Source organism: Cercospora beticola, chromosome 5, assembly GCF_033473495.1.
Source record: "Cercospora beticola chromosome 5, complete sequence".
NCBI classification, from domain to species: domain Eukaryota; kingdom Fungi; phylum Ascomycota; class Dothideomycetes; order Mycosphaerellales; family Mycosphaerellaceae; genus Cercospora; species Cercospora beticola.
In genome coordinates this window covers 1,446,818-1,473,155 of record NC_088939.1, presented here as the reverse complement: position 1 = coordinate 1,473,155, position 26,338 = coordinate 1,446,818, and the positions used below count along the sequence as shown (strand labels likewise).

At 53.1% G+C, this 26,338-nt stretch overlaps 10 protein-coding genes across 10 annotated transcripts; 5 read left to right on the top strand and 5 right to left on the bottom strand.

The window, feature by feature from the left end:
• Positions 1-149: 149 nt before the first annotated feature.
• RHO25_007832 (uncharacterized protein) lies at positions 150-2,145 on the top strand (the record flags this gene model as incomplete). Its single annotated transcript, XM_023600004.2, has 7 exons — positions 150-246; positions 357-579; positions 630-891; positions 939-1,596; positions 1,661-1,781; positions 1,849-1,979; positions 2,099-2,145. 7 exons carry the CDS (start codon positions 150-152, stop codon positions 2,143-2,145), a joined length of 1,539 nt encoding a protein of 512 aa, XP_023449178.1.
• An 830-nt stretch (positions 2,146-2,975) lies between these two features.
• Positions 2,976-3,600, top strand: RHO25_007831 (uncharacterized protein; the record flags this gene model as incomplete). The annotated part of the gene is made up of 3 exons (XM_023600003.2): positions 2,976-3,015; positions 3,070-3,252; positions 3,311-3,600. 3 exons carry the CDS (start codon positions 2,976-2,978, stop codon positions 3,598-3,600), a joined length of 513 nt encoding a protein of 170 aa, XP_023449173.1.
• A 1,716-nt stretch (positions 3,601-5,316) lies between these two features.
• RHO25_007830 (uncharacterized protein) lies at positions 5,317-6,633 on the top strand (the record flags this gene model as incomplete). Its single annotated transcript, XM_023600002.1, has 1 exon — positions 5,317-6,633. The coding sequence occupies one exon, from the start codon at positions 5,317-5,319 to the stop codon at positions 6,631-6,633; it is 1,317 nt and encodes a 438-aa protein (XP_023449794.1).
• Positions 6,634-6,784: 151 nt separating this feature from the next.
• RHO25_007829 (uncharacterized protein) lies at positions 6,785-7,904 on the bottom strand (the record flags this gene model as incomplete). Its single annotated transcript, XM_023600001.2, has 3 exons — positions 6,785-7,497; positions 7,587-7,820; positions 7,889-7,904. 3 exons carry the CDS (start codon positions 7,902-7,904, stop codon positions 6,785-6,787), a joined length of 963 nt encoding a protein of 320 aa, XP_023449795.1.
• Positions 7,905-8,683: 779 nt separating this feature from the next.
• RHO25_007828 (uncharacterized protein) lies at positions 8,684-10,502 on the top strand (the record flags this gene model as incomplete). Its single annotated transcript, XM_065602986.1, has 2 exons — positions 8,684-8,745; positions 8,822-10,502. The coding sequence occupies 2 exons, from the start codon at positions 8,684-8,686 to the stop codon at positions 10,500-10,502; spliced, it is 1,743 nt and encodes a 580-aa protein (XP_065459058.1).
• A 622-nt stretch (positions 10,503-11,124) lies between these two features.
• On the bottom strand, positions 11,125-12,489 carry RHO25_007827 (uncharacterized protein; the record flags this gene model as incomplete). Its single annotated transcript, XM_023600000.1, has 1 exon — positions 11,125-12,489. One exon carries the CDS (start codon positions 12,487-12,489, stop codon positions 11,125-11,127), a length of 1,365 nt encoding a protein of 454 aa, XP_023449792.1.
• Positions 12,490-12,734: 245 nt separating this feature from the next.
• Positions 12,735-15,149, bottom strand: RHO25_007826 (uncharacterized protein; the record flags this gene model as incomplete). Its single annotated transcript, XM_023599999.2, has 1 exon — positions 12,735-15,149. The coding sequence occupies one exon, from the start codon at positions 15,147-15,149 to the stop codon at positions 12,735-12,737; it is 2,415 nt and encodes an 804-aa protein (XP_023449793.1).
• Positions 15,150-17,812: 2,663 nt separating this feature from the next.
• Positions 17,813-19,234, top strand: RHO25_007825 (uncharacterized protein; the record flags this gene model as incomplete). The annotated part of the gene is made up of 1 exon (XM_023599998.2): positions 17,813-19,234. The coding sequence occupies one exon, from the start codon at positions 17,813-17,815 to the stop codon at positions 19,232-19,234; it is 1,422 nt and encodes a 473-aa protein (XP_023449791.2).
• Positions 19,235-20,580: 1,346 nt separating this feature from the next.
• Positions 20,581-21,774, bottom strand: RHO25_007824 (uncharacterized protein; the record flags this gene model as incomplete). The annotated part of the gene is made up of 2 exons (XM_023599997.1): positions 20,581-21,455; positions 21,507-21,774. 2 exons carry the CDS (start codon positions 21,772-21,774, stop codon positions 20,581-20,583), a joined length of 1,143 nt encoding a protein of 380 aa, XP_023449196.1.
• Positions 21,775-22,934: 1,160 nt separating this feature from the next.
• RHO25_007823 (uncharacterized protein) lies at positions 22,935-26,130 on the bottom strand (the record flags this gene model as incomplete). The annotated part of the gene is made up of 4 exons (XM_023599996.2): positions 22,935-24,370; positions 24,432-24,921; positions 24,978-25,774; positions 25,935-26,130. 4 exons carry the CDS (start codon positions 26,128-26,130, stop codon positions 22,935-22,937), a joined length of 2,919 nt encoding a protein of 972 aa, XP_023449789.1.
• Positions 26,131-26,338: the final 208 nt, after the last annotated feature.

The following is a 26,338-nucleotide window of genomic DNA, read 5'->3' as shown; positions in this document are numbered from 1 at the left end:
GCAAGAGCTGCCCGTTGACGGCACGAGCCGTTCTTAGTCATGTTCCACTGTGCGACTTGCAAAGTCAATGCCAAAATCAGGGCAGGCAAGTCAACGATGCAGGCGAGCAACAGATCAATTAATCCATTCTTCGTTCACGTGGCTGCACGATGAGCGATGACGAAGCAGATCCCGAGCTGCTGGAGCTCCTTCGCCAAAGGCTTGGCATTTCTTCCGGGCCTCAAGATGGCGTCCCTCGCCAAACAGGTGCGTGTAGTCCATGCAATGCAAGAGCCAACTTTGCCATCTCTGCACGCCCATCACTTTGGCCATTCCAGATCTCTAGTCCTACCATTACTGAATTTGTCTGTCTGCAGGTGTTCTGAAAGATGCGGAATTCATTTACAATAATGCAATCGACGTCCATGTCGATATGCATGGCACGAAAGGAGCTGCCGCGGAGATCTACCGCGCCATGAAGGCACGAGGCTACTCGACCGAGACCTGGAGCACTCATGAGCTGCACCCAAAACCCAGCGAAGGTTTCTCTGAAGTGGACATTGTCAATTTTGTCTTCACCATGGATCTGCTCAACTTCTCGTGCGTGAAACTCCACGCCACAGAAACAATTAGGTGCTGATGTCTCGTAGCTTCTGGTCCGAGCTATCTAGTGATGATCGATTTCAAGTCGAATATAGAGAACAGCGTTGGACTGGCTACAACAGTCTCGTAGCCTGTCTGAGGCGGGCCTTGGATGAAGCCATACCGATCACGACCCCTCGATTCTGGACTAGCCCGCGTTGCACCCAAGAGACGTTTACCCATGTGTTCCGCAGTGCAACTTCAGAACCTATACCACTTCTCTCGGAGCGAATCGCTATCTTGAAGGAAGCAAGCACAGTGCTACAGGAGGTAATGGTTTTTGTCACTCGCTCAACGACCTGCCGCTGATTTGCTAGGAATTTGCTGATGAAATCGATGACGATCAATTTTTCGATGAAGCATCTGAGCTGGTGCCAGCCATGAACGGCCATGCGATCCACGAAGACACGACTACTCAAACACCACTCCACTTTGAGGCCTTGCAGAACGAGGACAATTCCCACGCTGCTGAGTCCGAGAACCAGAATGGTCCAGGCTCAATTCCTGCCAATGGCACTGCCAAGCAGCAATATTCCTCATCCGTTGATGGCAAGCCCAACGAAATGCAAGAGACTACAGGGGTCGATAGTCATACCAAAGCATTGAACGGCTGCACCCCAACTGGTGAGGCGAACGGACACGTTGAGGGTTCTACGAACGGAGCCCGTCCTACCGACACAGCAGACAATATCCAAGCAGCGGACTCTAGCGCACAAGCAAACGGCCACAACGTGTCAGATTCGCGACCAGACTATGCGGTCATTCGCTTGATCGAGGAAAGCGGACAATCGGCGGGAAAGTTGGTCAATCTTCTAGCAAAGCACTTCAGATGCTTTCAAGACGAGAGCAGGTTCGATGGTCGCAAAGTGCGACTCCTCAAGCGCGCACAGATATTTGTGGCAGACCTATGGGCCGCATTCAATGGGACAGGCTATGGATCTTTCCAAGATATTGACCACCTTACCATGTTCGCAGGCAAGTGCCACTTTCCATATATCAATCGTGTGTGGATCAGTGCTAATGCTGGAGACTTCATCAGATTATCGTGTGCCACAGTCTTTGCATTCGCTTGGCGTTCTAACATATAGTCCCCCATTGGAGCACCATGTTCGTGATTTGAGAACAATCGAGCTAGGCGACTCTCGGGAAGTACAGTTGCGGTACGCGTCACATTTTGCCTCATTGTTCCCTCCAAACGCAGTGCATAGAAAGCTGACTCGGTGACAGTGGCTGCAGCATCTGGGCTGTTGAGCTGATTCGGCGGGAGATTCTAAGAAATCATCCAGAAGCAACTGCTGTGAACGCTGTTTTGATCGATTTCTTCCTCTACGATCTGGCCAAAGAGAAAGAAGCGCAAGGTAAGTCTTGACTCACCGACGAATTAAGAGCATCCTCCTATGTTCTCCCAAGACGAGTTCTTTGCTTCTGTTGGGAGCTCATTGCATTCTTTCGATCAAGCGACTAAGTATTGGAGTAGGTTTACCTGCAATCCCGCACCATAGGACACGTTCAATATGGTACTAGAACCACGGCAGATTCTACATCGAGATGTTCGTTGGCGGCGGGGACTGACCTTATGATTACGAGTGATATCCAGCTGAAAGATGGCCTGAATTTCAGCAACATCCTGGCGGCTACACACAGATCGTATGCGTGATGGGTGCGTATACGGCAACGACAGAGGCATATTTGGGACGCGAAATTGACCGACTGCGCTGTGAGAAGCATCGGATATCGAGGTATCATGATTGACGAAAGTCAGCGATTACGAACCCCTGCAAACGGTCGTCACAAGCCCTATGCGACTGCTCCGGGGTACGTTCTGGCTCGTAGCACTGAGGAAGTGCGCCAGTATCGGACGGGTTTTGATGGCTTGCGCTTGGCAAAGCACTCGAGGTCCTGCAGACAGAATACGATATAGATACTAATGCAGAAGTCACCCAGGAACAGAGTCGGTCGCCGATAAGTCATCATCTTACGATTCCTTGAACAAATGAGATCATTCCGCTCATCAATGTCGCATAGCTCTTATCGAGTGAGGTCCGAGATCGCAGAGCATGTTTTCAAAATCATTCCATTCCAGACGCACGGGCCTGGGCTAAGTGGATCTGATTGCAGGGAAGCGATCTTATCAATCAATGGAAGTTATTCGGTCGAGGGCTTTCGAGAAGACAGACTCACGGCTCATCGGTCGGCGACGGTGACGTGTTGAGCGACGAGCAGTGAACACGCCATAACCTCACTTCCGCTTCTTCTCTTCTTCCCACTCATTCAAGCACCTTCAGCTGCACTTATCGACCAACATCAACTCGACAGATATACAACCCTTCGACAACAACCACAGCACCTCAATAATGTCTGGACTCAAGGCTGGCGAGCAGTTTCCAGAGGGCGGTGCGTCGAGTCACATCCTCGAGTGTCGTTGATGGCCACTGACGAGCTGTTTAGTCAAGTTCAAGTACATCCCATGGACCACGGCCGACACTAAGGTCTGCGGCTTTCCTGTCGACTACAACACCGACAAGGAGTTCGCCAACAAGAAGGTCGTCCTCGTTTCCGTTCCAGGTGCTTTCACGCCAACCTGCAGCGCCAACCACGTCCCTCGCTTCATTGAGCACATTGCCGACTTGAGTAAGACAAACAGCTCCTAGATTCCGCCACTGGTTTGGCAACTGACACATCCTCATAGAGCAGAAGGGCGTTGACCAGCTCATCATCATCGCTCCAAACGACGCCTTCGTCATGTCTGGCTGGCAGAAGGTCAACGTCGGCGGTACCGACGACGACAACACTTTCGTCGTCTTCGCCAGCGACCTCGAAACCAAGCTCGCGAACCAGATTGGCTGGACGGCTCCAGGAGACCGCAACGGCCGCTGGGCTGCCATCATCGACCACGGAAAGGTCACCTACGCCGAGGTGGAGACCGAGCTCCAGGCTGTCACCGTCTCTGGCGTCGATGCCATCTTGAAGCAGTTGTAAGATAAGGCGTGGAAGGAACGGATTCGAAAATCGCCACTGCGCGCCACGAAGACATGAAAATGATGAAAGATAGAGGATAGAGGATAGAATGATGAGCGTTTCGGCATTCCACACACTGGATACTCATCAGCAGCATCAATGGAAATGAATACAAAAGCGTTCGAGAAAGTTCTTGATGATGAGGTGTGCATCCGGATTAGTGAGAGCGAAGGTGGCAGTGCAAACAATGCCTGCCTGAAGTGCTACAAGGAGTCCATCGCAGATGCCAGTGAAGAAGCAGGCTAGCGACCGCTCTTGTAAGACCATAGCTTCATCTTATCCTGGAAATCGACGTCTAGATCGCGACTTGAAGCTTACAATCCCGGCTTCCGTCATCGTCCGCAGCTATGGATGCAGTGTACTGCTTTTCAAGAATCAGTGATCGTTGGAATGTTCAACTGACTTATACCAGCCACAATCATTCGTTTGCGCTTGCAGCATCACAACCTCACTCGTGACAGCAAAACACTCTTCCTCCACCTCGCCCAAGGAAATTGACCACATCTCATCCACCAGCCCATCCCGCGATCTCTCAAAATTCATGCGGCTCAAAGAACCCTTCGACGTTTCATCCAAGTTTAGTACACCACACCCTTCACAAGGAGTCCCTTCCGAACCTTAAAGCCTGAAACGCGCATCGTCCTTGGCCACGACATCACCTCCCTCACCATTCTGACAAGGCCTCAAACCTGTCTGGCACAGCAGCTGACGACACCACAACCTCGCCAACCGCAGATTACGTCCTCCCGTCCAAGCTCCTGCATAGCGGGGAATAATCTGGTCGTCGCCTTCGCCATCTTCCGCCTCATACTCCCATCTTGTATCGTACCCACCACACGGACATCCTGCACACTGACCAACTTCATTCCAATTCGAAGAAACGAGATTTCCTGCAGCCTGCCTGATAGTCCACCATAGCCCTGCTGCCGCCTCTCGCCTCATCACAGCACACAAGTGGAGTGCAGTGGCGTCAATCAAATCAAATCAACAAAACATCCAACCTCCCAGCCAGCTCGACGATACGATATTTCCGCCTCAACCGACCCTGGTCACACACAACGCACAGATCCGCCCGTATCCTCTCCATCTCGCTCGCCTTCTTTTTCGGTAGTTACCCACCTTGCTTGCTCCGCTCTTCTTTTCTAAAAAAGTCAATAATGCCATCCGGATGGAAACGCTGGTGGCGGAACAACCTCAACAAACTAAAGAAAAAGAGTAAAAACCGACCAATTTTCGATCGGGACTTTCACGAAAGTGGTTCTTCGTCTACTACCACACCACCGCCACCACATACACAACAAAGACCTTTTGCACACGGGATAGATTTTCCTGGTCCGCCGTTGCCGCCGCAAGCTGTCGCGAGGGATCCTTTTGATCGGTTTGGCGGGAACCAAGACGTGACAGTTCCTAACGCTGGTGGTGATCGAAGGAGTCACGCGAGAGCAACGTCGTATAGTCGTCTAGGACAAGATAAGGAGTTGGGATCGAATAGGCCAAAGAGCGCGGGCAGTAGTAATAGTTCGGACTCGTTTCGGACGGCGCATCAGGGTTTTAAATGCTGACGGCCGGACTCATTCTCCGCGGGACTGCGAGAGGGTGAGCCGTGTGTGAGCAGTCTTTGAACGCTTCGTTTGGAAGGAGCATTGTAAGAGTCTCCGGATCCAGTGGTGTAGTATCATGGCCAGAGTCTCGACTGGAGGAGCTGTGGGAATAGCGATAGGATGTCTCGTTGCAGGTGTCCTGCTGTGTGGACTGGCATTTTACCTCTACGGCCGTCGAAGGCATCTACTTCGAAAGAAGAAATCGAAAGGCGCCAGTGACGGCGACGGAGGCATCCTAGAGGAGACGATAGTTGAGAAGCATCGAGGCGGCAACTTCGATGCTGACCGGCTCAACGACTCTCCTACGCCTAGGACGCGAGAGCGCTCACACTCGCACTCCACCTCTTCCACTTCTACCGCCACGATTGGCACGATCGAATCCATCGATCATGAGGTTCGAGAAGAGTTTCACTGCCTCAACGTCGCGATCAAAGGCCATGCTGAGTTGTACTACAATCTCCGGCCGATCGAGAGTCCCGAGGACTTCAAGAACATTGCCTGCGACACAAACGTGGTAACACTCAACAACCTCCTAGGACCCAACGCGCCGATCAATGCCATAGCAACAGACATCCTCCTCCAATCCCCAGAGACTCGACATGACACGATACGCTTTCTGCTTGCATGGGTGCTCTTTCGCTTCATACAGCCAGATGCTCCCTTAGAACATACTCTGTTGCCTCCAGAGCTGGTCAAATGCGCGCAAGCCATGGCTCGTAGAGCGTCGCAAAGTGCAACAGAAGAAGCTGGCCGTCGAAGATCCGAGTCCAGGGCTGGAGGACGGAGCGTAGGCGCGCGATCGCCCTCACCTTTGAAGTCCAATCCAGGCATTGGGGCTAGTAATCGCCAGCCTGCACCTTCCGTGACCTCAGACCCGGCGACAGCTTCGTCAGCGATGGCAATAGCAGACGAACGGCTCGGCTTCGCCAAATGGCGCAGCATGTCGGGCAAGCTCTTCTATCCCATCTACGGCACTGGCAAGATCGCCAATTCGACTAGCCCCACAATACCCACGTCTCCAGATCCTCGCGTGAAGAACATCGACCAGCTTGTCACGGCCCTCGTCTGTCTTTTGCAACCCTACGTGGCCAAAGGATATGGTGGAGCTCGCGTCCGGGATCTCGAGAACGTGGTCAAAAGCGCTGCTGGATTCGGGTATAAGCTGTTCACACAAAAGACGGAATGGGAATTCGCATGGTCGACGCTGATGTCGGATGAGGTAGTGGTATTTCCCGCTCTCGTCAAAATCGGGGATGATCGCGGACACAAGTTGCGACAGTCGATTGTACTGACCTGGGAGGAGACCGTGAAGCTAGATGATAATGTTCTGGATGTTGTGAGGAAACGGGAGAGCGATCTGAGGACGATCGAGGAAGCTTTTGAAGAGATGTGAGTAGTGCTGTTAGTAGTAAGAGGCGTGAGTGTGCGACCAGGGGATCTGTACGTAACACGATACGTACTCGAAGTTCGAAGACTGAATAATCGTGTTGACATTTGTGGTATCTCTCGCGCTGTGAATCTGAAAGTCGTTCTTGCTCTACCATCTAGAGGAAGTAGTCTCGTACTGGGTCGTTCCCCGCATGCTGTTGCTGGTTTTGTTGTTCTGCTCTGTGGACTTCGTTCTCGGGCGCAGCTTCAAAGACGTTCCATTTTCGCTCGCCGCCGGGTCCTACTTCTAGCACAGATGCCAAATTGCCGCATCTGTAGCAGTAGTTTGGCGCGCTCCAGACTGTGGACAATCGATCGTCAAACATTACCATGTACCCCTCGTTGCACAGCTGATGCGCACGTAGGATATGGTTCATACTGTTCACTTCGAGGAACTTTTTGACCACTTGTGCGCCAAACGTGTATCCGGCTCCTCGAGGACTCAAACTGAATTCGTCTCGCTCGCCGTCCGGATCAGACCAGACTAGATCTGCCATAGGACCTTCGTGAGGTATTTCTCGGAATCGGTCAATGATCTTGATTTGATCAATGCTGTGTATGCTCGGACTGAGGCCTCCGTGCACGCAGAAGATCTTGTCGTCGATGACGCAAGACAGACTGAGGTAGTCGAACATGTCCGTGAAGTAGTGCCACACTGCGGGATTGCCGTACTTGCGACTGCATTCGGTGTAGAAGCCATAGGATTGCGTGACGCCTCTGCTCTCGTGATTGCCACGGATCAAGTGCACTCGCTCTGGATAGCGCAACTTCAAGCAGACCAGCAGAGAAATGGTCTCGATGCTGAACAGCCCTCGGTCCACATAGTCGCCTGTTGTTCTGACGTCAGATCGCGCTCTTTCTGCATGCATCGCCATCCTGTCTTTCTAGAGCAGGAGCTGTACGACTCGCGTGACCTACCAAGGAAGAGGTAGTTGGTATCAGGACAATATCCCCCAATCTTGAATATCTCTATCATGTCGAAGAACTGGCCGTGAATGTCTCCGACCACGGTGACGGGTGCTTGTACGTGCACGACATTGCTCTCCTTCATCAACAGCTCTTTCGCTTTGGCGCATATTGCCTCGATGACCGAGTCGGCGAGAAGCTCTTTCTTGTAAAGGCGGCTGATGCATTCGTCGAGATCAACGCTGGCTGCATTGCACGTCAGTGTCCGGCGTGGCGGTCGCGCGAGGAGGCGGAGGCGGAAGGGCAGCACATACCAGGCAGGCCAGGCATTGCTCAACGGCGTCGAAGGGATGGTTCCGCAGCAGGAGCGGAGGATGGACGGAGGTGCTTATGACGGGCTCGGCGCATAGGGCAGGAGAGGTGCAAGAAAGCTGCGCGCCAACATCGTCAACCCAGCACATGCAGCGGCAAGCGACGTCGTGGCGATACTGCTGACTGCGGCGTATGGTTCGTCTTTGCACGCGGCGCTTTCGCTGGTGGTCGTCGTCGTGGTGTCGGGCACGTGCGTGAGATTTAGTCGTGGCCTCTTTCGGACGTGGCGTGGAGGGAAGACGCGTGCAGGGGTGGGCAGGTGGGCCGACAGCGAGATTTGTTGTTGTGATCCACCGTTTCGGCGAACAACACATTATTCGACCGCCCTCACGACCACCGCTGCCTCTGCCGTTGCTCGAGCGTTGCAGCTCGTCCGCCTCGATCTCGCCGAAATACCAGATGCCGCCACACTAATTCCACTGCTCGCGGAGAGCGGCTCTGGCGGCCGTCCATTGGCAGAGGCAACGGCCCTGCAAACATTACAGCTACCAAACAACACCGCTTCTTGCTGCCGTTCGGCTGCACAACACAAGGCAAAGGCCCGAACAGATATCTCTTACCACTTTTCCAACCTCATCAGCCTTCCCTCTCTCCTGCCACAATCCCCTCTCCTCTCAGGCATCGCGCCCTCCGCGCCTTGAACCTCTCCGCTTCACTGCCCATTCCCCGAACTTCTATTTTGAGAGCAGCCTCTGCAAAGGAATGACGAGAAAATCTCCACTTGGTCTTCCTCCGATATGAATGCCACCGCAGCGCCTTACCAAAGGCCGTCCCATGGTCATTCGGCTTCTTATGGCGGGTATGTGTAGCGTTTCTTCTTTGCGCAGAGTCATGTTGTGTGTGGCTGCCTTGGATCCAGCTGACATTGGAATCAGTCCGCCGCCCGCCAAGAAGGTCAAGGGAAATCCCATCATCACTCGCTATCCTCCGCCGCCGGGTTACAGGCCACCAGTTCAGCCACCGCATATGACAAGCTACGGACTGCCCGGCGGCTGGCAAGGCCAGAACTTCATTCCATCAGCCTTACCATACCCGAATGTGCAACTGCCCGTCAATGCCCCTCATTATGGGCTCCCTACTACCTACAGCCAACCGATGGAGCAGTTGCAACACCAACATATCCGAAGCCAATCTCTGTCTTCTGCGCCCATGTCCAGCCAGGGTGTCCTCCAAGGTCGACATTACTCTGCTCCATCGATTCCTGCCATCACTCTCGATGGCAATGGCGATCCCATGTCGCCCTCGACCGAGACTGAGCTACAAAGCATCGCTCTGGAGCATGACTTCGACGAAGAGTGCTTCTACTCGCGGCATCCCGAACAGGTTGACCCTTCCCTAAGCCTGGGCTCCATTCTTTGGAAGGCGCCAGTACCAGGCCAGGCAGCACTACCTGCTACATTTGGCGAAGCTGAATTGGAAGCAATTGCACCTGGCATAGCCACAAAAGCTAACGGGAGAAGCTTGTCATCTTTGTGTGATGGTGAAAGACCGCTTTTAAGCGTTCGCCAGACTGAAGCATGGTTTGAGCTCAAACATAGTCTTATCTTCAAAGAGTTCCCAGCGGTCTGCCACAAACTCATCAGCCTGTCGGAGCTGTTGGCTGAATATAAACAACGTTTCGACGCGGAATGGGCTGCAGGCCCACGCTCGCCAACGCCAGGCTTGACTCGGGAGCCCACACCTGTTCGGACAGATTCGAGAGCTAGTAGCTGCAGTCGACGCAAGGGAACGTATCACCAAGACAATTCTGTTCGAGCGAGTACCGAGAAAGCAGATGCTTTCGATAATCAGCTTGACGTACTGGATCAACTTGAGGCCGCCCTCCGAACAGGCAGCAGCAACGGGCCGGTATCACATTCGAGAGCCGGTTCTGTTGTTCACTCGCGGGCCGGATCGGTTGTCCACTCGAGAGCCGGATCGGTCGCTCACTCGCGGGCCGGATCGGTTGTCCACTCGAGAGCCGGATCGGTCGCTCACTCGCGAGCTGGATCAGTCTCACACTCCCGAGCTGGATCAGTCTCACACTCCCGAGCTGGATCAGTCTCACACTCCCGAGCTGGGTCTGTCAATTCACATCACCGCCGCCAGTCGTCAACGACAAAGTTCACCCGTCCAAAGGTCCTTCAAGCTGTGCGGGATCCAGCACAAGAAGACATTCTGGCAGCGCTAGGCGTTAGCGGATCGCCCAAGTCCGTGTATCAGACGCCTGGACCTGCATTTGGCCCTCCGCCGGAAAGCAAGAGTAGTCGGCACAGCAGAGAGAGCTCGGTAGCCAGTACACGCTCCACGACTCACGTGTTGCAACCCGCCATACCGGAGGAGCACGACACGCCCCGGAAACCGCTCGATTACCATATGAAGGAGGATACTCCACTTCAACTCGGCATTCCTGAAGACATAGAACCCGACGACGATGTCACGCCCCGACCCCTCCGCTGGCAAAGAGATAACATGCGCAAGCGAAGTTATGCCGACTCACAAGGCGGAGCACAGCGTGGGGAAGAGGAGACGCCCAAGCGATCTAAGCCATTCCACGCAGATTACAACGGACGATAGCGATGGTAAGCTATCCAACAAGCACCGTACAGATGAACACGATCCGGCCATCGCCTCTGCCACAGCCGCAACGGAATCGCACACGGGACGATCCAAGAAAGCCATTTTCAGAGAACCGGTCAAGCTTGTGAAGTCTCTGCCAAAATCTCGCGATCCTTCACTGACAGATCTTGCACTGATAAGCAAATGGGAACGCGCTCAAGAATGGAGATGTGACCCAGACCCAGCGTATGCGCGAGGCATCAAGGACTGTAGCGTCGAGGCGAACATGAGAAACCCAGTCGTCTTACTACATCAACATGACTGTTTCGCAAATAGGTCGAAACGTCGCAACAGTTGGGTGGACAAGAGGTGGCACGCGCCGTTTTGAGCGGCGCGAAAGACGATTGTGGCCGTTGTTGGCAAATGTTCCTCTCCATTGCATATGTTGCGCTGGCGATTGTGGCAGGCCGCAAACTAGAAGAGGTCGGCATACCTCAGCCATTTGGGATCCTCAATTGGATCACGAACCTGCCTGAGTGGATACTCTTCGCAGCTACTTTGGAAAGTCATGTCACGTCGGGCAGAGATACCGCATGTGCGCAGACGCGTTCAGAGCTAATTATTCACTTCCATAATAGCATCACGCTTCAATTATAACTAATTTCTTACCTTCCAACGCTTCTGGATCCTGATCCGCACCACGCTCACCATCCTCTTCCGCCAACTCCACGCCGCAAAGAGCCATCTTTCTATCTCTCCGATCTCTGACCAACCGCTTCCAGATCTCCTTTTCTGCGCAAGTCGCTGCTCCACCTGGTGTCCTCAGCTCCCCATTCCGACTTCCACAATCTGGGGAACCTCCTTGTCTCGTCCCCATTCCTTCGCCACCATCCTCATCGTCGAACACAACGAACTTTGCCTCGTCAATCACCTTCATCGGATCCCAGACCTCTTCCTCCGTACCCAGATATGCCGCATGATCTCCCGATCGGAAGAACTCCCCATCTCTTAACAAATATTCCCTATGCGGCAGAAACGTTGCTTCCTCGACCAGTTTGACAAGTGTGGACATGAATGTTCTTCGAGGTTGTGGTTGAGTAGTCGATAGAACATTATTTCCAGTTTCACTTGCATCTTCAGCAACGAAGAGGTTGACTAATCTTTCGAATAGAAGTTGGTCGGGTTGAACCAATAGCAACAGATCGGAGAGGAGATTCGAGTCGGAGCCTTGTAGCCAGTATTTGCGCGGCATTGCAATATCTGCTGAGGAGAAGAGGAAGATGTCGTCTAGAGACTGAGAGAGAATTGTTGATTTGGGGTGGAGGTGGGCGATGCGGGTATATTGACTTTGGTTGAAAGGGAGGAATTTGGAGTATTCGGCACTGGCTTTGCTGTCTTCATAGGTTGATGTGGGAATGTCGACGGGCTGGAGCATTGCGTGGAAGTCTTTCTCTGCGCGTTGCAGGAGGCGAAGGATATTGGTTTGAAGAGGAGCGGAAGAAGTTGTCCATGTTGAGGGGTAAGTTAGAAGGCGAGTGGGTTTGGAGGAGAGGCGTTGAAGGGTTTGGAGATGGATGAGGGCAGAGCAGAGGGTGGAAGGGTCGTGGGCGTGGAAGTGGTAGGCGTATTGAGACCAAGTGGGGTCTTCTGAGTGTTGGAGATGCTGGTTCGAGCCTTCAGACGAGTGCAGAAGGGCATGAAGGTTGTGTTGGAAGTTCGAGATTCGTTGTTGGAGGTCGCCGTGGAAGGTCCAGAACATCAGAAGAATAATGGAGGCGAGGAGAATGCGTTCATAAGGTCGAGTCCATCTTCGCCAGCGACTGTATCTGCTGCTGCTTTTCCAGGTCTTGGGCGCTTCGTATCGAGGTGCAGACCTGACTTTGGGGCTTTTGAGTGGTGACCATGGACCATCGTGGCTGTCATGGTTGGCGAAGCGACTTCCTCGAACCGGCGATGGAAGCCATTCTTTGCCGAGAGATTTGGTCATATACAAGTTCGACGCCATGGTACAGATGAATGAGAAGGTAAAGCTCTGCGCAAGAGGACAGAGAATTGTAATGTCAGAGAACGCGTCTTCTCGCGTTCTGATATCGTGCAAGGAGTGCACTTATCGGAGCGAGTTGGAATGTAAAATCAGATATGGGGTCTGATCGATCTTCTGGCAACGTAACATTCATATCAGATTATGTATAAGATTTGTGCTAATGGGTATCGCTAAACATCGTCAAATCGTCGACAACGACCTGTTCCTCATAACTTCGCGCCAGCTTGTATGCCCCGCCTCCTTCGACTCTTCTTTACTTCTCCTGCAGCTTCGCTGCTCACATCATCCCACATGTCCTGCCCAGTGAGTGCAGCAAGACCGAGAATCCTCCTCGTGACCGTTCCGCCCTCCTTCTTTCCTCTGAAATCTCGTCTCGAAAGGTTGATACTTTCAGCGAATTCCCATAGCTTGCCCTCCGGCATCAGTCTGCCAGCCTGATCATGCTTGGGCATCCAGTCGTCGCCGAGACGTACACGCTCCTTCGTCTTCTGGCCCTTTGAGGGCCTCGTCACCATAATGATTCCTTCTTCCTCGAAACGTCCGAAGGCATTCTTGAGGGACTCCTTGTTTACGGCTTCATAGTAGCCCAAGTCGCCTCGATGGAACAGCGTCTTTCCAAGGAGTTGAGCTTTGTCCTGTGCGAGTTTCAGGTCCAACCACGCCTCTTTGCCAGCATAAGAAGGCGGCGGGGCGAGCATGAATAGGGAGACAGCGCCGAGCCATGATGCTTCGATGAATGGCCAGATCAAAAAGCAGTAAAAGTCAAAGTTCTCTAGGTCCAGGTCCCGCTCAGATTGCGCGATAGAAATATGTTGTATCCTGCCGTCTTGACCAGTCTGCAGGGAGAGGACGCCATCTTTCTCGAGGCCGCGTAAAGTAGCTGCGAGATTCTCTTCCAGAGGAGTGGTGGGGAAGATGAACTCCGCTCGGAAAAGCTGCGAGAGGAAGAAGACGTAATCGTAGAGTTGCTTGTAGGGCATGATCTGCTCGCTGTCGCTGCCGCCGATCTTAACCTTGGTATAGAGAGCCGCGCAAACCAGTGCTTGGGAGATGAACAAATGTATCGTCATGTTGCGATAGAACGAAAGCTGGAAGCGGTCTTCGGCGTAGTACATTTCTTCCGGCAGATCCTCGACTCTGCCAACTAGTTTGGGTCCGAGCACTTCCAGCGCCTTATCGACGACTTGTTCGGTCGAGATCCCAGCAAAATGTGCAACGCGGGCGTTGCTCGCTTTCACGCGTTCGGACAGCCACTCTACGCGCCGCATGAGCTCGGTGCGGCCGACACTGCGTCCAGTGAGAGTAAGCAGCACAGTACCGACTAGAGCCGTAGGCATCACGACTGAAACCTCGTTGATGTCGCTGAGCACTTTGTAGCCGAACGTTGTAAGGAGTCTTCTTCGTAGATTTGCGTCGTATCCGCCCTGTAGTTGAGTGTCCTTGCCCAGCCTGCTGCTTTGCTCGTCAATGAATTGACGTAAGCTCCAGGGCTTCTTGAATCGCACGTCAACTCTTCCCAGTTTCAAAGATAGCACATTCGATGCCGATAGGAAGCCCGAAAGGTCCTCTTTCTTTTTCGGTTGGCCCAGGAGTTCGGAAATGTATGAGTCTACCTCTATAACCTTGTCGTACTGCGTTGAAACGGGGCATACCATTGCATCCTCCACTCTACCAGATAATAGAGAGTCCATGAGGAAGCCAAGGATACCAAATTTTGGCTGCAGCAGCTTCCCTGTCCGGCTTCGGCCTCCTTCTACGAAACACTCAAATGGGTAGCCATTCTGCAGAAGTGTGTCGATATAGCTTTGCACAAGTGTGGTATACAACTGGTCATCGCCGAAGCTGCGTCTGATCCACATTGCGCCTGCATGCTGTAGGAAGGGGCCCACGAGTGGGAAGTTGAGGTTGTCACCAGCCACCACTGTAGGCAGAGCCAATCCAAGCCGGTAGCAAATGAGCTGCATGCTGACATAGTCCACATGGCTGCGGTGACAAGGTAGGAAGATGATGCTCTGCTTCTTTCTCGCGGCTTCTTTTGCGACCTCACGCAGGGCGAGAACTTCCTGTGTGCTCACGTGAATGCCCTGATGGTATGCCCTCGTCAATAACTGTGTCGCAAAGTAATAGGCTCCTCGAATGAAGTGCTTGCTCTCCATCTTCAAGATCATCTTGTCCAGCCAGTCGTATGCCACTTCTCCAAGCTGCCCTTCAATTTCCTCTCTTCTTGCTCGCCGGGTCTGACGTGTAGCATCGTCTTCTCCCTCAAGACCTTTGGGACCCAGCCGATCCTCGTGTATCTCGACCTCAACCCTCTTTTTGGCCAACTCCCGAATACGTGCTTTAAGCATGGGCTGCTTCATGACCATGCTCTTCATATTCTCACTGAAGCCATTGTAAAACACCGGTGGGCCTACGACCTTGTCATAAGATCTCCAATTCGTCCCAAGAAGATGTAGTCCAAGCTCTTGGAGAGCGTTCAAGGGCTCTGTCCTGAATTTGGCATACGGCTCGAGCAGTTCCTGTTCGGAGTCTCCCGTGGGAAGTACTCGCAGGGAGTCGCCGACTATGGCGAGGTCTGAAGCATCGCTGCCTACGCCAGATGCTGGCCGTGACGGAGACATGGTGAGTAGGAGGGTGCGGAGAGTGTCAGTGAAGCATTTCCTTGTTCAGAGGGGAATCTGGGGAGAGATTTGCTCGACGACCTGCCATGGCCGTAATATGAACGCAGCGCTGTGTCTCGTCGAGTGTCCCGCCCCTCATAGGCAATGCTGCATCTCAAGGTACGGCGAGATCGTCGAAACAATGCCTCGGCTGCGCTAAGAATGCGAAACACGTGCTCGCGCGTCAACGATGAAACAAGCGCCGAAGACTTCAACTTCACCACAAGCGGCAGCGATGTGCTCTGAATTTCCCAAATTACAAACACCACCCGCCACGCCTCTTCTGATACTTCTGCTGAAGCACGATACCTGAGCCGCTCGTCCGAAGCAACCACACAGACATGGGTATCGCGCGGCAATACTACACACAAGAACGCTGCTGCTTTCTGACGACACCTTTCATGCGGCACGACCCTTCGGAGTTTGCAACTTGGAAGTGAATGTCGACGAGCGGATCAGAAGATCCTCAGGGCGCTCGCTGGTAGACACAGCACATCTGTCGATCCGGGCAAACATTGTACAATGCCGTTGTAACCCTGTTGTTATTGATTGCTACAGGCAGGTCACTCCCTGCGCCTTTGAGAGACATGTCCAAGTAGCGCTCTAGCACCGCGCACGAAACAGCGACGTCCTCTCATCAGCATTGGCCAAGAGTATGGCGTCTTCGTCTTCGATGAAGTATTTGGGTTTCACTGCGGGCCAAGATTCGTCCGCGATGCCGCTCTCCGGGTCACCGACACGAGGTCCGCAAAGAAGCCTGCGATGCCCGAGGGCTGTTGTCACGAGGAAATGACTTATCCCCAGGATCCAGGCATACCATGATGGTATGTCGGTTTTGGTACAGTATCTCGCCTGCGAACCTCGAACGGTTCACTTGCGCTCTAGTCTATCAGCGTGGATCTGCTAAAGACCGTAGGATGCCATTCGATCGTACTTCCTTTGACTGGCAATTGCCCAACAGTCGCTGTCGGGTAGCTTGGTCCATCAAGGCCGTGGTCTACCGTCTAGGACTATGCGGCATGCGAAGTGCGGCAATTCCTAGCCTCGCTTAGCTCTTGCATCGGCGGATGAAGATAGTAGCCCCCTTTTTGCGTTCCCAGTGTGCTTGGCGCTCCTCTGATCCATTCGGGCACAAGATACAGGCAGTGCAGTCTGCACTGTTGGTGCATTGATGACGAAATGCAGAGAGGAAGTCTTGTCGCGACAGATCGTTCAAGGTCTGGTGTGATATCCTTCTCCGTCGCTTCGCGGAACGACAACTCGCAGCAGCATGAGCATTGCCATTTGCCACGTTGACGAAAGACTTTCCCAGGGCCCCTGTGAATTCCGGCGGTGCAACATAATCTCATCACCTGATTGCCGCTCTTTGTGGATCTGACCTTGCCTGCGCGCGCTTAGCGATGGCGGGACTCGCCGTCTTCACTTCGCTTTCACTGTCTTCATGTTTCGCGCGCGATGACAATGGGGCAATATTCTGCTGTCCAAAAGAACAACGGCCTTTCCGCAATGCGCTCTCGGACCAATGCGGCTTAGCGATTATACTCACGCGAACTTCAGTGGCTGATATTTTGACAACTTCACCTGCATTGGGCCGGAGTCCGGTAACAGGGATCTAGCGGCAACGGCGTAACGTGAGCAGGAGGGTTGGGGCACTCGCGTTGCTAAGCGCGCTCCAGTGCGCGCTAGTACTGCCGGCTTCGCAATTTGCAGCCGTTCGCAGCGGTTCACGGGCTCATTCATTCACCGTCAGGACGAAGGACAGAGACACTTCACTATGAGTGCGGAGGCCTCTATGCTAACGGGCGAAGCGAGACCTTAGGATGAAAGGGTCGCCGCGAGTCCGCCAGGGCGTGTTGCTTCATACATTGTTCTCCAGTGCGGCGGCAAACCACTGACGCGCCTATTAGACTTCCCAATAGGGCAACCGGGCTATCTGCAATTGCCATGACCCCTTCTCCCCGAGCTTGTGCCATCAAGCATGCAGATCAGCCGCCCTGTCCGGACTTCAGCGCAATGGCCGTTGCGTATTGCACATGTGAAGATCAAATCTGCGATGGCGCCCTGTCGACCGTCAACGTCGATCTCGACACTAGTTTCAAGTTTCACACTGGCATTGTGTGACTGCAACGGATACTCTCAACACGGAGCATACGAACAACCGATGTCGTTCACCATCGACCACAATTTGTGCTAGACCTATTGTCGACGACCTGCAGCGGAGTCACTCTCACCATTCTCCTATTGTGCGGGGACTCGCACTATCACGGATCTCATTCGTGCTATTGTCAATAACAATAACTTCATCTTTACAATCGCCACTGGAGACAATCACGGTGGCTAGTTGAACGGCCTATTCAAACACCATGGCGCCCACCTCAGAAGATTCAGACCTCTTCCTCACCGCATCTCGTGCCAAGAATTCTTCCTCGTCCTTCCAGATCCGCAGAGAAGGTGCCACAGCCACGAAACGACTTCAGCAAAGAAGTCCCAGAATTTGCTCGTCAAGCTTCTCAAATATACCAGAGAATTCAAGACTACCACCTCTACGACTTCAGGGCGCAGGCGCTCGGAGGTCTCGTCATTCACGCAAACTGTCCACTCTTGAACCCAGCTCAGCGAAAGATATGTATTCGTATCAACAGAACGATCTCACCGGACAGCTGGTTTACTCTGGCCACACATCAGCCCCTAGGCCTGGCTCTCAGAACCCTCTCTACCCAGAGCCATTTGATCAGGCACAAGACCGCTCCACCCAGACTCATCGTAACGATTCATTCATCGAGCCACCCACGCCCTTTCGCGACACCTTCCTCAATGGCACAGCTACTACTCAGTCACGCGTGTACTCACCATCTCTGAGCTACATGCCGGGTCCCAATCCATCACTCAACATCTACCAGCCTCCGAGTGCATACGACACCTTCTACGAGGATCGCGAGAACGTTCTTCGATCGCCAGCCCGTTTCGCACCTTACGAAGACGCCTCTTACCGCCCCAGCGACCAGTATTCTCTGCCACCATACCGTGAGATCAGGGCGCCACACCATCACTACCAGAACCGGCCGCAAGATCGTCGTGCCGGAGAGCTTGATGTGGAGGACTGGAACTCACCGAGCTACTTCCAGCAATCACCCTATCGGGATTCCAGCGCCCCCTCCTCATCACACACACGACATGCCAGTAACCACTCGTGCTCTTCTCAGAAGTCCCCCTCTGATGCACCACTATGCCAGCCAGGCACGGACCAGGATGACGACCCAGATTGCCGCATCATCCAACAACGCAAGGTGATCAAGCCACGCCCGCAGATGACTCCACCTGCTACCGATTCAGCACACTCAAGCCCACGCACCAAGAAGGCAAACGGCCTGTACTACAGCCACTTCGTTGAAGCAGAAGCAGCAGCCTTCAGCAGAGCCCGCTCCCTCCTCCATGACGACGACTGGCCCGAGGTGAAAGCCAATCCAGCCGAGCACGTTCTGAAGCTGCTCTCCGCATTCAAAGGAGACTACGCCAAGCAGCCAGAACAATTCGCCCTACCCAAGGCAAGCGACAAGAGCCGCTGGATTGCCTACCAAGACGGCCACGTCGAGAAAATGGACAAGTACGATGACCGCACCCTAGAAGCCGCCTGCTGGGTTCTCCTCAAGCACCTCATCGAGGCCCATGAGCTCGGCATGAAAGCCCTCCGATACCACAAAGTTGAGAACAACATCAAATGCTCCGATCACGTCGACCTCGTCGCTTCCGCGATCCGCAAATACGCTGTGATCCGATACGACGTCGTCCGTCTGCAACGTCTTGACGAGCTGGTGTGCTGCACCACCAGCGCCGTCTCCCGCAAGATTGCTAACTTCCGGGGCAACTGGAATAAAACTGAGCGGGAGAATGAGAATAAGCAGAATGCAGAGGCACATGGCATCAAGTATGTGCCCGTGCTTGGAGATAAGAAGAAACGCACGTTCGCTTCTGCGCTCGGCGATGGGTCGGGGGCGCCAGCGGTAAAGAAGAGTAGGGGTAAGAAGAAGGTGGGCAACGATGAGTGAATGAGTTAGTGGTAAGATGTCGTTTTCTCTGATACCCAACGGCTACGCACTTCCAGCGGGGAGGCCGGCAAGGTAATATGCCTCCTCGGCGGACTACTACGAAGCAGTAGTAGAATAGTAGTGTAGTGGCGTAGCTTTACAAGACGTCACAGTCGTCGTTCCAGTACTATCGTGTCTCGTCTGTACACCTCCAATGCATACCTCAAGTTGAAGTCAGCAACACTTTTATCATCTCTTCGAAGATCGACGCTATGCAAAACTCACCGGGCAGACGCCAACGAAGCGGTTGTATTGCGTCGAAGTGGTGAGAGTTTCGCAGCCTCCACAGTCAATACTCTCGGTGCTGGTATAAGAGTACTCGGTCTGGTAGCAGCCCCCACAGTCTACTCGCTGAGACGCAGTAAGGATTGTTGGGCATGGTGTTGGTGAGATTGAATCTTGTGATTTCTTCGTTGTCCGAGCGAGGAGGTTGTCCCTTGCTTGATGGGGTTGGTACTGATGACCTGGTCGCTCAGCCCAGATGAGCGAGGCCAAGCTAAGTAGGCAGGCGATCATGCTGGACTGTGGCTTCATCCTGTTCCGAGACGCTGAGAATTGTGTGACTTGGTGGAAAATTGTACGGGAGAAAGGTCATAAAATGGAAAACTTCAAATACCACCGACATTGTCCATTCGATGCTTTATGGATACAGGTTGCATCAGAACGTCCGTAATACTTCGGAATCGACGGCACTGCGATCGCCAGACCGTTGAGCTATGCGTCGTCAACACAAGCAATATTGAGTCTCGGAGATCTAAAGCTTGTCCACGAAAGCTGCGCAGCCAAGCTATGTATAGCCAGATGACGAGGTGGCATTTCGCAGAATAGGCAAGGAGGTGCAACGCGGAACGGTCAATCCAGAACTCTCCTGTCCGACTCCTTGTACAAGATCCCGGTGCTTCGCAGATAAGCTCAAACCTTCGGATCTGAAGTGAACCTCAGGCAGTCCTGAGATCCCTGTCCAAGTATAGCGAGAATCTGGGTTTCACTTGCCGTAGTAGCCAATACGATGTGCATGCTGTACTCAACTGCAGAGTCCGTTCGGATGCAGTACGAGGACGATCGTAGAACGAGGATCTCCGGATGCACAAGGTGCAAAATTCGGCCCATACTTCGGAGTGCCATGCCGAACTCTCCGCCTTCGACGGAAGCCACGAAAGTATGGCTTCGGAGAAAAGAGAATGTTCAAAATTTATGCCATTGTACATATGATTCTCATAAGAAGCATGATAGATGCTACAGAACTTTCGTAAGTTTTACATGTACATATCAAAGAAGTGCTGATACCTTCAATTGGGAAGCAATTGTCATCGTGTCCTTTCTCGAGAAGATTTCGAATTCGTCGTCGTCATAGTCGTGGTCCGCTTGCCCAATTCCACAGTCGTTGCAGTGACGGTCTTTTCCTTCTCCGCTAACGGTTTCCCGTATGCTGTGAATCTAAAAGCCGAGCCTACAGGTTGCCCATCTAATTCATAGCGGCTTTGCTCTGACATCCGGCTGTGGCCCATCTGCTTGTTCATAGCTTGATATCGCTCTGCAAAGGTTTGCATGTGTTGCGGCGTTTCTCTGCCTTGGATTGGTGTTGTTGGTGTTACAGTGCGGAAGCTATGCGCATAGTCATAGCTTTCTTTCGACGTGGGAAAGCCATCTCGTGAAATCGGTATTCCATCTCTCGATGTTGGATAGCCATCCCGGGATGGAGGAATTGATCGAACTGCCGGATGCGCTGGGAACATGTTCGGCGGCATTGGCTTGAGATCCATGTTCAGCTCATCAGGCAATTGGTACATAAGCTTGGGATGGCGCGACCTCTCCTTGTTCCATAGCATGATAGCAGTGCACGCAGCGATGAGCAAAGGGATCCCTAACCCAACTCCAAGTCCTGCCATCTGGCCTGGTGTATAATACATCCCACTTGGAATCGCCTGGGCTCCGGTACATGATGTCACTGTCGCCTGCGCCTGTTCGGAAGCCGATGCAGAAGCTTGAGCCGCGACACTGCTCAACACTGGCGCAACCAGGGCTGATACTTGTGCAGGTCGCAGAACCAGGGCGCTACTTCCTGGCAAGCCGAATGTCCGGGATTCGTTCCTGCAGGCCGTGTTGTTCAAGCCGCAGGTAAAAGTACTCTGGCTGCCATCCAGCGAGCATGGTGTAATTGCTATGCTTCCATTCCGTTGTTCTAGTGACCATCAGCACGAGTCTTTTCCCCATGTACGTGTCCACGGCCCACCTTCTTTGCAATATCCAGGACATGCACCGCTCTTCCACGCTCTGTCCGTGCAGCTCCCACGTGTAACCACGCCTTCTTCAAAACATAACCCATTATCCAAACAGAACGCATTCGATGCGCAGCACGCCGAGGCCGTTCCAGTCGCAGAGCAGGACGTGTGTTTCGACAAAGATCCATCAGGGAAGTAGCAGTTCTGCGCAGAACTGCTCGTGATAAGTATACATAAAAGTGCCAGAGCCCGGCTCAGGCTGTGATTAGTAAAAGGCATGGCGACAACTGTTGGTATGGCCCTGGCCAACCGGTCCTGGACGTTCCAACGTCAAACGAGTGTGACGAACATGAGAATGTGTGAAGAAAGAACGTGAATGTGACAAGTCCGCTGCAGGAAATGTCAATCGTGTTTGAGCCTGGCAAGTATAATGAGTGGAGGGAAAGATGTCCAACGCGCACGAGCGAGAGGAGGGCGAGTTTGCGGTCAAGCAGGCCAACAACGCGACGTCCGTCGCACCGCACCGTTCTGCTACTTCTCCTGTTGCTTGACGCATGCTACGAGCCCGGTAGCCGGTGTGCAGCACGCTTGCAAAGTCTCTTGCACCGGGCAAGAGTGCGAGAAGGAGTCGTGGGGAGATGAGGTGCAGCTTCCGCTACTCGTGCGCCTGTTTCGCTGTTTCACGCTTTGCCATGTTGAGCCATGTGGCTGCAGCAAGTTCCAGCACAACCAGCGTTCAGACTTTGACCTAGAAGCAAGTCCCAGACTTCGTTGATGCTGGGCAGAACAGTGATAGGTCGGTCTGTTGTGGATTTTTACATGATCGTGCCGTGCATTGGCGTGTTGCACAATGCAACGTGCTGTCTTGCTTTGCCCGAATAGGTCGTTGCGCCGCCCGAAGAGGGGCGACAATGCCGGATCAGCAACGTGGTGAAGCAAGCGATCACGCGATGCCGTCTTGTCGTGCTGAAGTTCCTGGTTCATAGATGATCGCTCAACGCAGCGAGCAAGTGTGGAGGAAGATGAATTCGAGGTGAGGTCCAACAGAGACGGAGAACATCCCGGTCACCTCGGACAAACTTCGTGGTCCATTTCGCTCACAGCGCTCTAATAAAAACAACCAACGTTCGCCACTTTTTGACTCGTCAAGCGACGTGATGAACTCTCGAACTCGTACATTTGAACATCTTGATCTATCAAAAGTCACTATACAACTTTTCTTGGTATCATCAACACAAATTCTCATCGCAACGGCCAATCTGTCAGCCGTAATCTTCCATCATCCTTCTCAGCTCAGGAATGTTGTGATTGCCTGAGATTAGCAGCGATCGCAGTCGCGCTAAGTCGCCATTGTTGGCAGTGATTTGTGTTCAGCAGCCTCATCAGGCTTCAAGGCCCTCGACTCCTGGTTCCCGCTCTCTGCGCTGCTGTCAGCACACTCATTGCGGCGTCACCGTGCCTGTCTTCATACTGTAAGGCGCCAGAACCTTCTTCGCATTACAGATCCTCCAGGCTAGGTTCCTCACAGTGCCATCTGCTTGCACCACTTCAGGTGCGAATTCGATACCAAACATTTGCTGAACAGCGTAGACCACGCGCTTAGCGTACTTGCCTTCGCGTTCCAATGTTGGGCCGAAATGCTCGTCGGCACTCCTAGGGGCGACGTCCGGATCGCGGTCAAAGCAGTTTTGCACGATTGGCAGGAGCACCTCTTCGACAGCATTTCGTGCCAGACCCTCTTGACTGCCAATAAGTGCCTCGTCGTCGACACGAGGGATCTTTATCTCGAAGGGCAGCGAGGTCGCCATGACATTGTACTTTCCATCGTGATGGTAGCGGAACTCGAACACACCTTGAGTCCACCAGAGCTTATCACCTGAAAATTCCACTTCTCCAGTAAGGAAGTCCTTTTCAACACCGTCCTTACGATCAGCCGCAGAGATACGCTGATCAGCGACGAGGATACCGGTGTCGGCCTTGTTGTAGTCGTGCACGCCGGGGTTGGTGGCTGACCAGCGACCTTGAGAACCGAGCTTGGTGACCTCTCGAGACGCGTTGTCTCCGACGCGATACAACCCGATCCAATCACGTTTGCTGTGTTGGAGAGGTGCTGACCACTTGACCCGGATAGGTGCGCCATATTCTACGACGACTCTCTCGAAGCTGTCGGTACGCTTGAGTGGCTGTTGGCCATTTTCGCCTTCTCTGCCGCTAGGAGGAGCATCAGATTTCAGAGCATCGGTGCGAACAATCTCGACTGAATAATCCTTGGGGTCGTAGCCAGCAAGATCTGGGGCCAGCCGAGTAACAGTGAGGCGAGCCGGGAACTGGCTGAACAGCGTCTGTGAGTCTTGTACGAAAGAGCTGAAACCTGACGCAAGCTTTGGTCCAGCCTGATCGAGGAAATCTTCCAAGGAGTCAAGAGTCTCATCGAGCACTCGGTTTGCGCTTGATTGCCACTTCTTTACAGGTGATGGCAGCGTTCGCTGCATCGTCTTGGACACTCCTGACTGCTGTCGGATGTTCTGGCGATAAAGCTTGTGCATGTGCGGCTTCTCAACAAATTGGATGAAGCACAATGTGAGCACATGAGAAAGTAGGGCCAAGAAGAATATCGACTTGCTCCACGTCATGATCGCGGCGCCCCAGACTCCAGCAAGCCCTATCGTGCGCTCGGGATTGTTCAAGAAGCGATAAATACCGCCATATGTTAGCTGAGGCGCTTCTTGTGGAAAGAAGAAGTCTCCGAAGAACCAGCCGAACTCGCCCAAGGATTCGTAAATGCTTGCAATGGTCCATACCTGCAGCGAGATGAGGGCCAAACCAATGACGTGTCGCAACAAGGCCATCGAATAAGTCCAATCGTCGGGCATGCCTGCGTCCATTCTGTCAGCCACACATTATGCAAGAGGCGCATGGAGCTATTATTAACGTACCGTACATCTTCCAGGCGGCGCAGATGAATGTAGTGTAACACATGACGGTGCTGATGTGGTAAATGCCTTTCCATTGACGCCACGCTTCTTCTGTGCTCTCGCCGAACTTCAAGAAATGGCGTGTCCACCACTTCTTATTGGATTGACGATCTAGGATGAAGCCGATTCCGACGGAGTACCAAAGACGCCATGTCACCGCGCTGAGCACGAAAAATGCCTGCCACAGCCACGTTGATGGCGTCAGGAAAGCCACAGTATACAAATAGACTTGCAGCAGGATGACCGAGACATCAGTGACCCTGTGGAGATCGATATTCTGCAGCCCGATGAGATTGTGGACTGGCGACGGCGCAGAAGTAAGGCCAGGACCAGAAATAGAGTTCACATTTCCTGCGCTCAGGAGACGGGTGGAATATTGTGGTCGGTTCGGCGGCGAGTCCGGGATATCGTTGGTGCGCTTCAAGGGAGGAGGGGCGTTGTAGGTGCGTTCCTGCGCAGCATATCAGTCGCGAGTACAACATAGAAATTTTAAAGACTGCGCCTTACGATGTGTGGGTTCTCGACAAAGGCCAAAAAGAGAAGCTGCGCAGCATGTGCAATGATGGAAATGAAGAGCACTTTGTAGCTCGCTGCCATCATAGCAATACCATAGTAACCCACATAGCCGATGGAGTACATGGGATGAGGAGCCAGCTCGAATACGCCGTCAAAGGTCAAATCTTGGTCAATGAGGTAGAAGAAGTCGCCCCAGTACCAGGCAAAGTCCTTCACGACTCTGTGGGCGTCCAACTTGACCCACAGGTTGAAAGCAATCAGCACCCAACCAAATGTCCAACGAGCTAGTGTCATGGCGACTTTCTCGTTCTCAGGCCGACCTCCACAGGCATACGCGAACAAGCAGTACGCGGTAAAATCGGACATCAGGATCAAATCGACTACGCGACGGAAGAGAAGCCAGGTATTGTACTCGAGTGGGGCATCTTCGAACTTGTAGTCCTTGGGAATTTTTGTTTCCATTTCCGTCTTGAGGAACGAATACAGAGCAGGTCGTGGATTGTTACCTGTCTTGGGATTCTCGAATATCTTCGTCTTCTTCGCCCACGACACCAAGCGCTTGTGATGGGATTGGTTGTGAAGGAGCCAACCAATGCCGAAATTGTAACATGCTCTCCAGAACAAGAACACAATAGCAAACACCGGCACGCGCAGGAAGGAGGGCAAGATCCACATAAGGCAAAACTGCAGGCCCAACGCGACCACAATGGCAATGTCAGATGCTGCTTTTGGCTGACGAGGATCAAACAGCTGGGACACCATGTCCTCTGTGTGAGGCACTGTGAAGACTACGCACAAGACAAGTCAGCATTGTCAGGTCAATTCTCCCGGATGGCAGCATAGAGTCGAGTACATGTCGACGACCCATGCGTGCCTCTGGCTGTAGTTCAGCAATGTTGCAGGGCCTGCTCGCAAGCATGACTCTTGCCAAACATTGAATCAACTCACCAATGCCGTCCAGCGTTCGCCCGTACGTCTTCTTGTCCTTCTCATCTTTGTTCGTCTTCTCTTCTTGTCGGTTCAATGCCTTGACAGTCTCGGATGCCGTCTCGATCGATGGGGCTTTCTGTGGGGCATCTGGCTTCTGGGTAAGCCGCTCGCGCAGGCCGCCGTTCTCAGCGGCACTGCCATTGAGAGAGGACATGGTGCGGTGCTTCGAGTTGAAGTCGAAGTATCTTCTGCTGCCGTCCGGTTGAAGGAAGCTGGCAGCAGCAATGGTTGAGGAAGTGGATCGCTGAGCAAGAGTATCTACCGAAGGACCATGTATGCGCTCATAGCAGTATAGGCTTTGAAGAGTGGGAGGTCGGCGGGGACAGTAGTATGGGTGCTTGTCCTGCGCTGGCGGCGTGAAA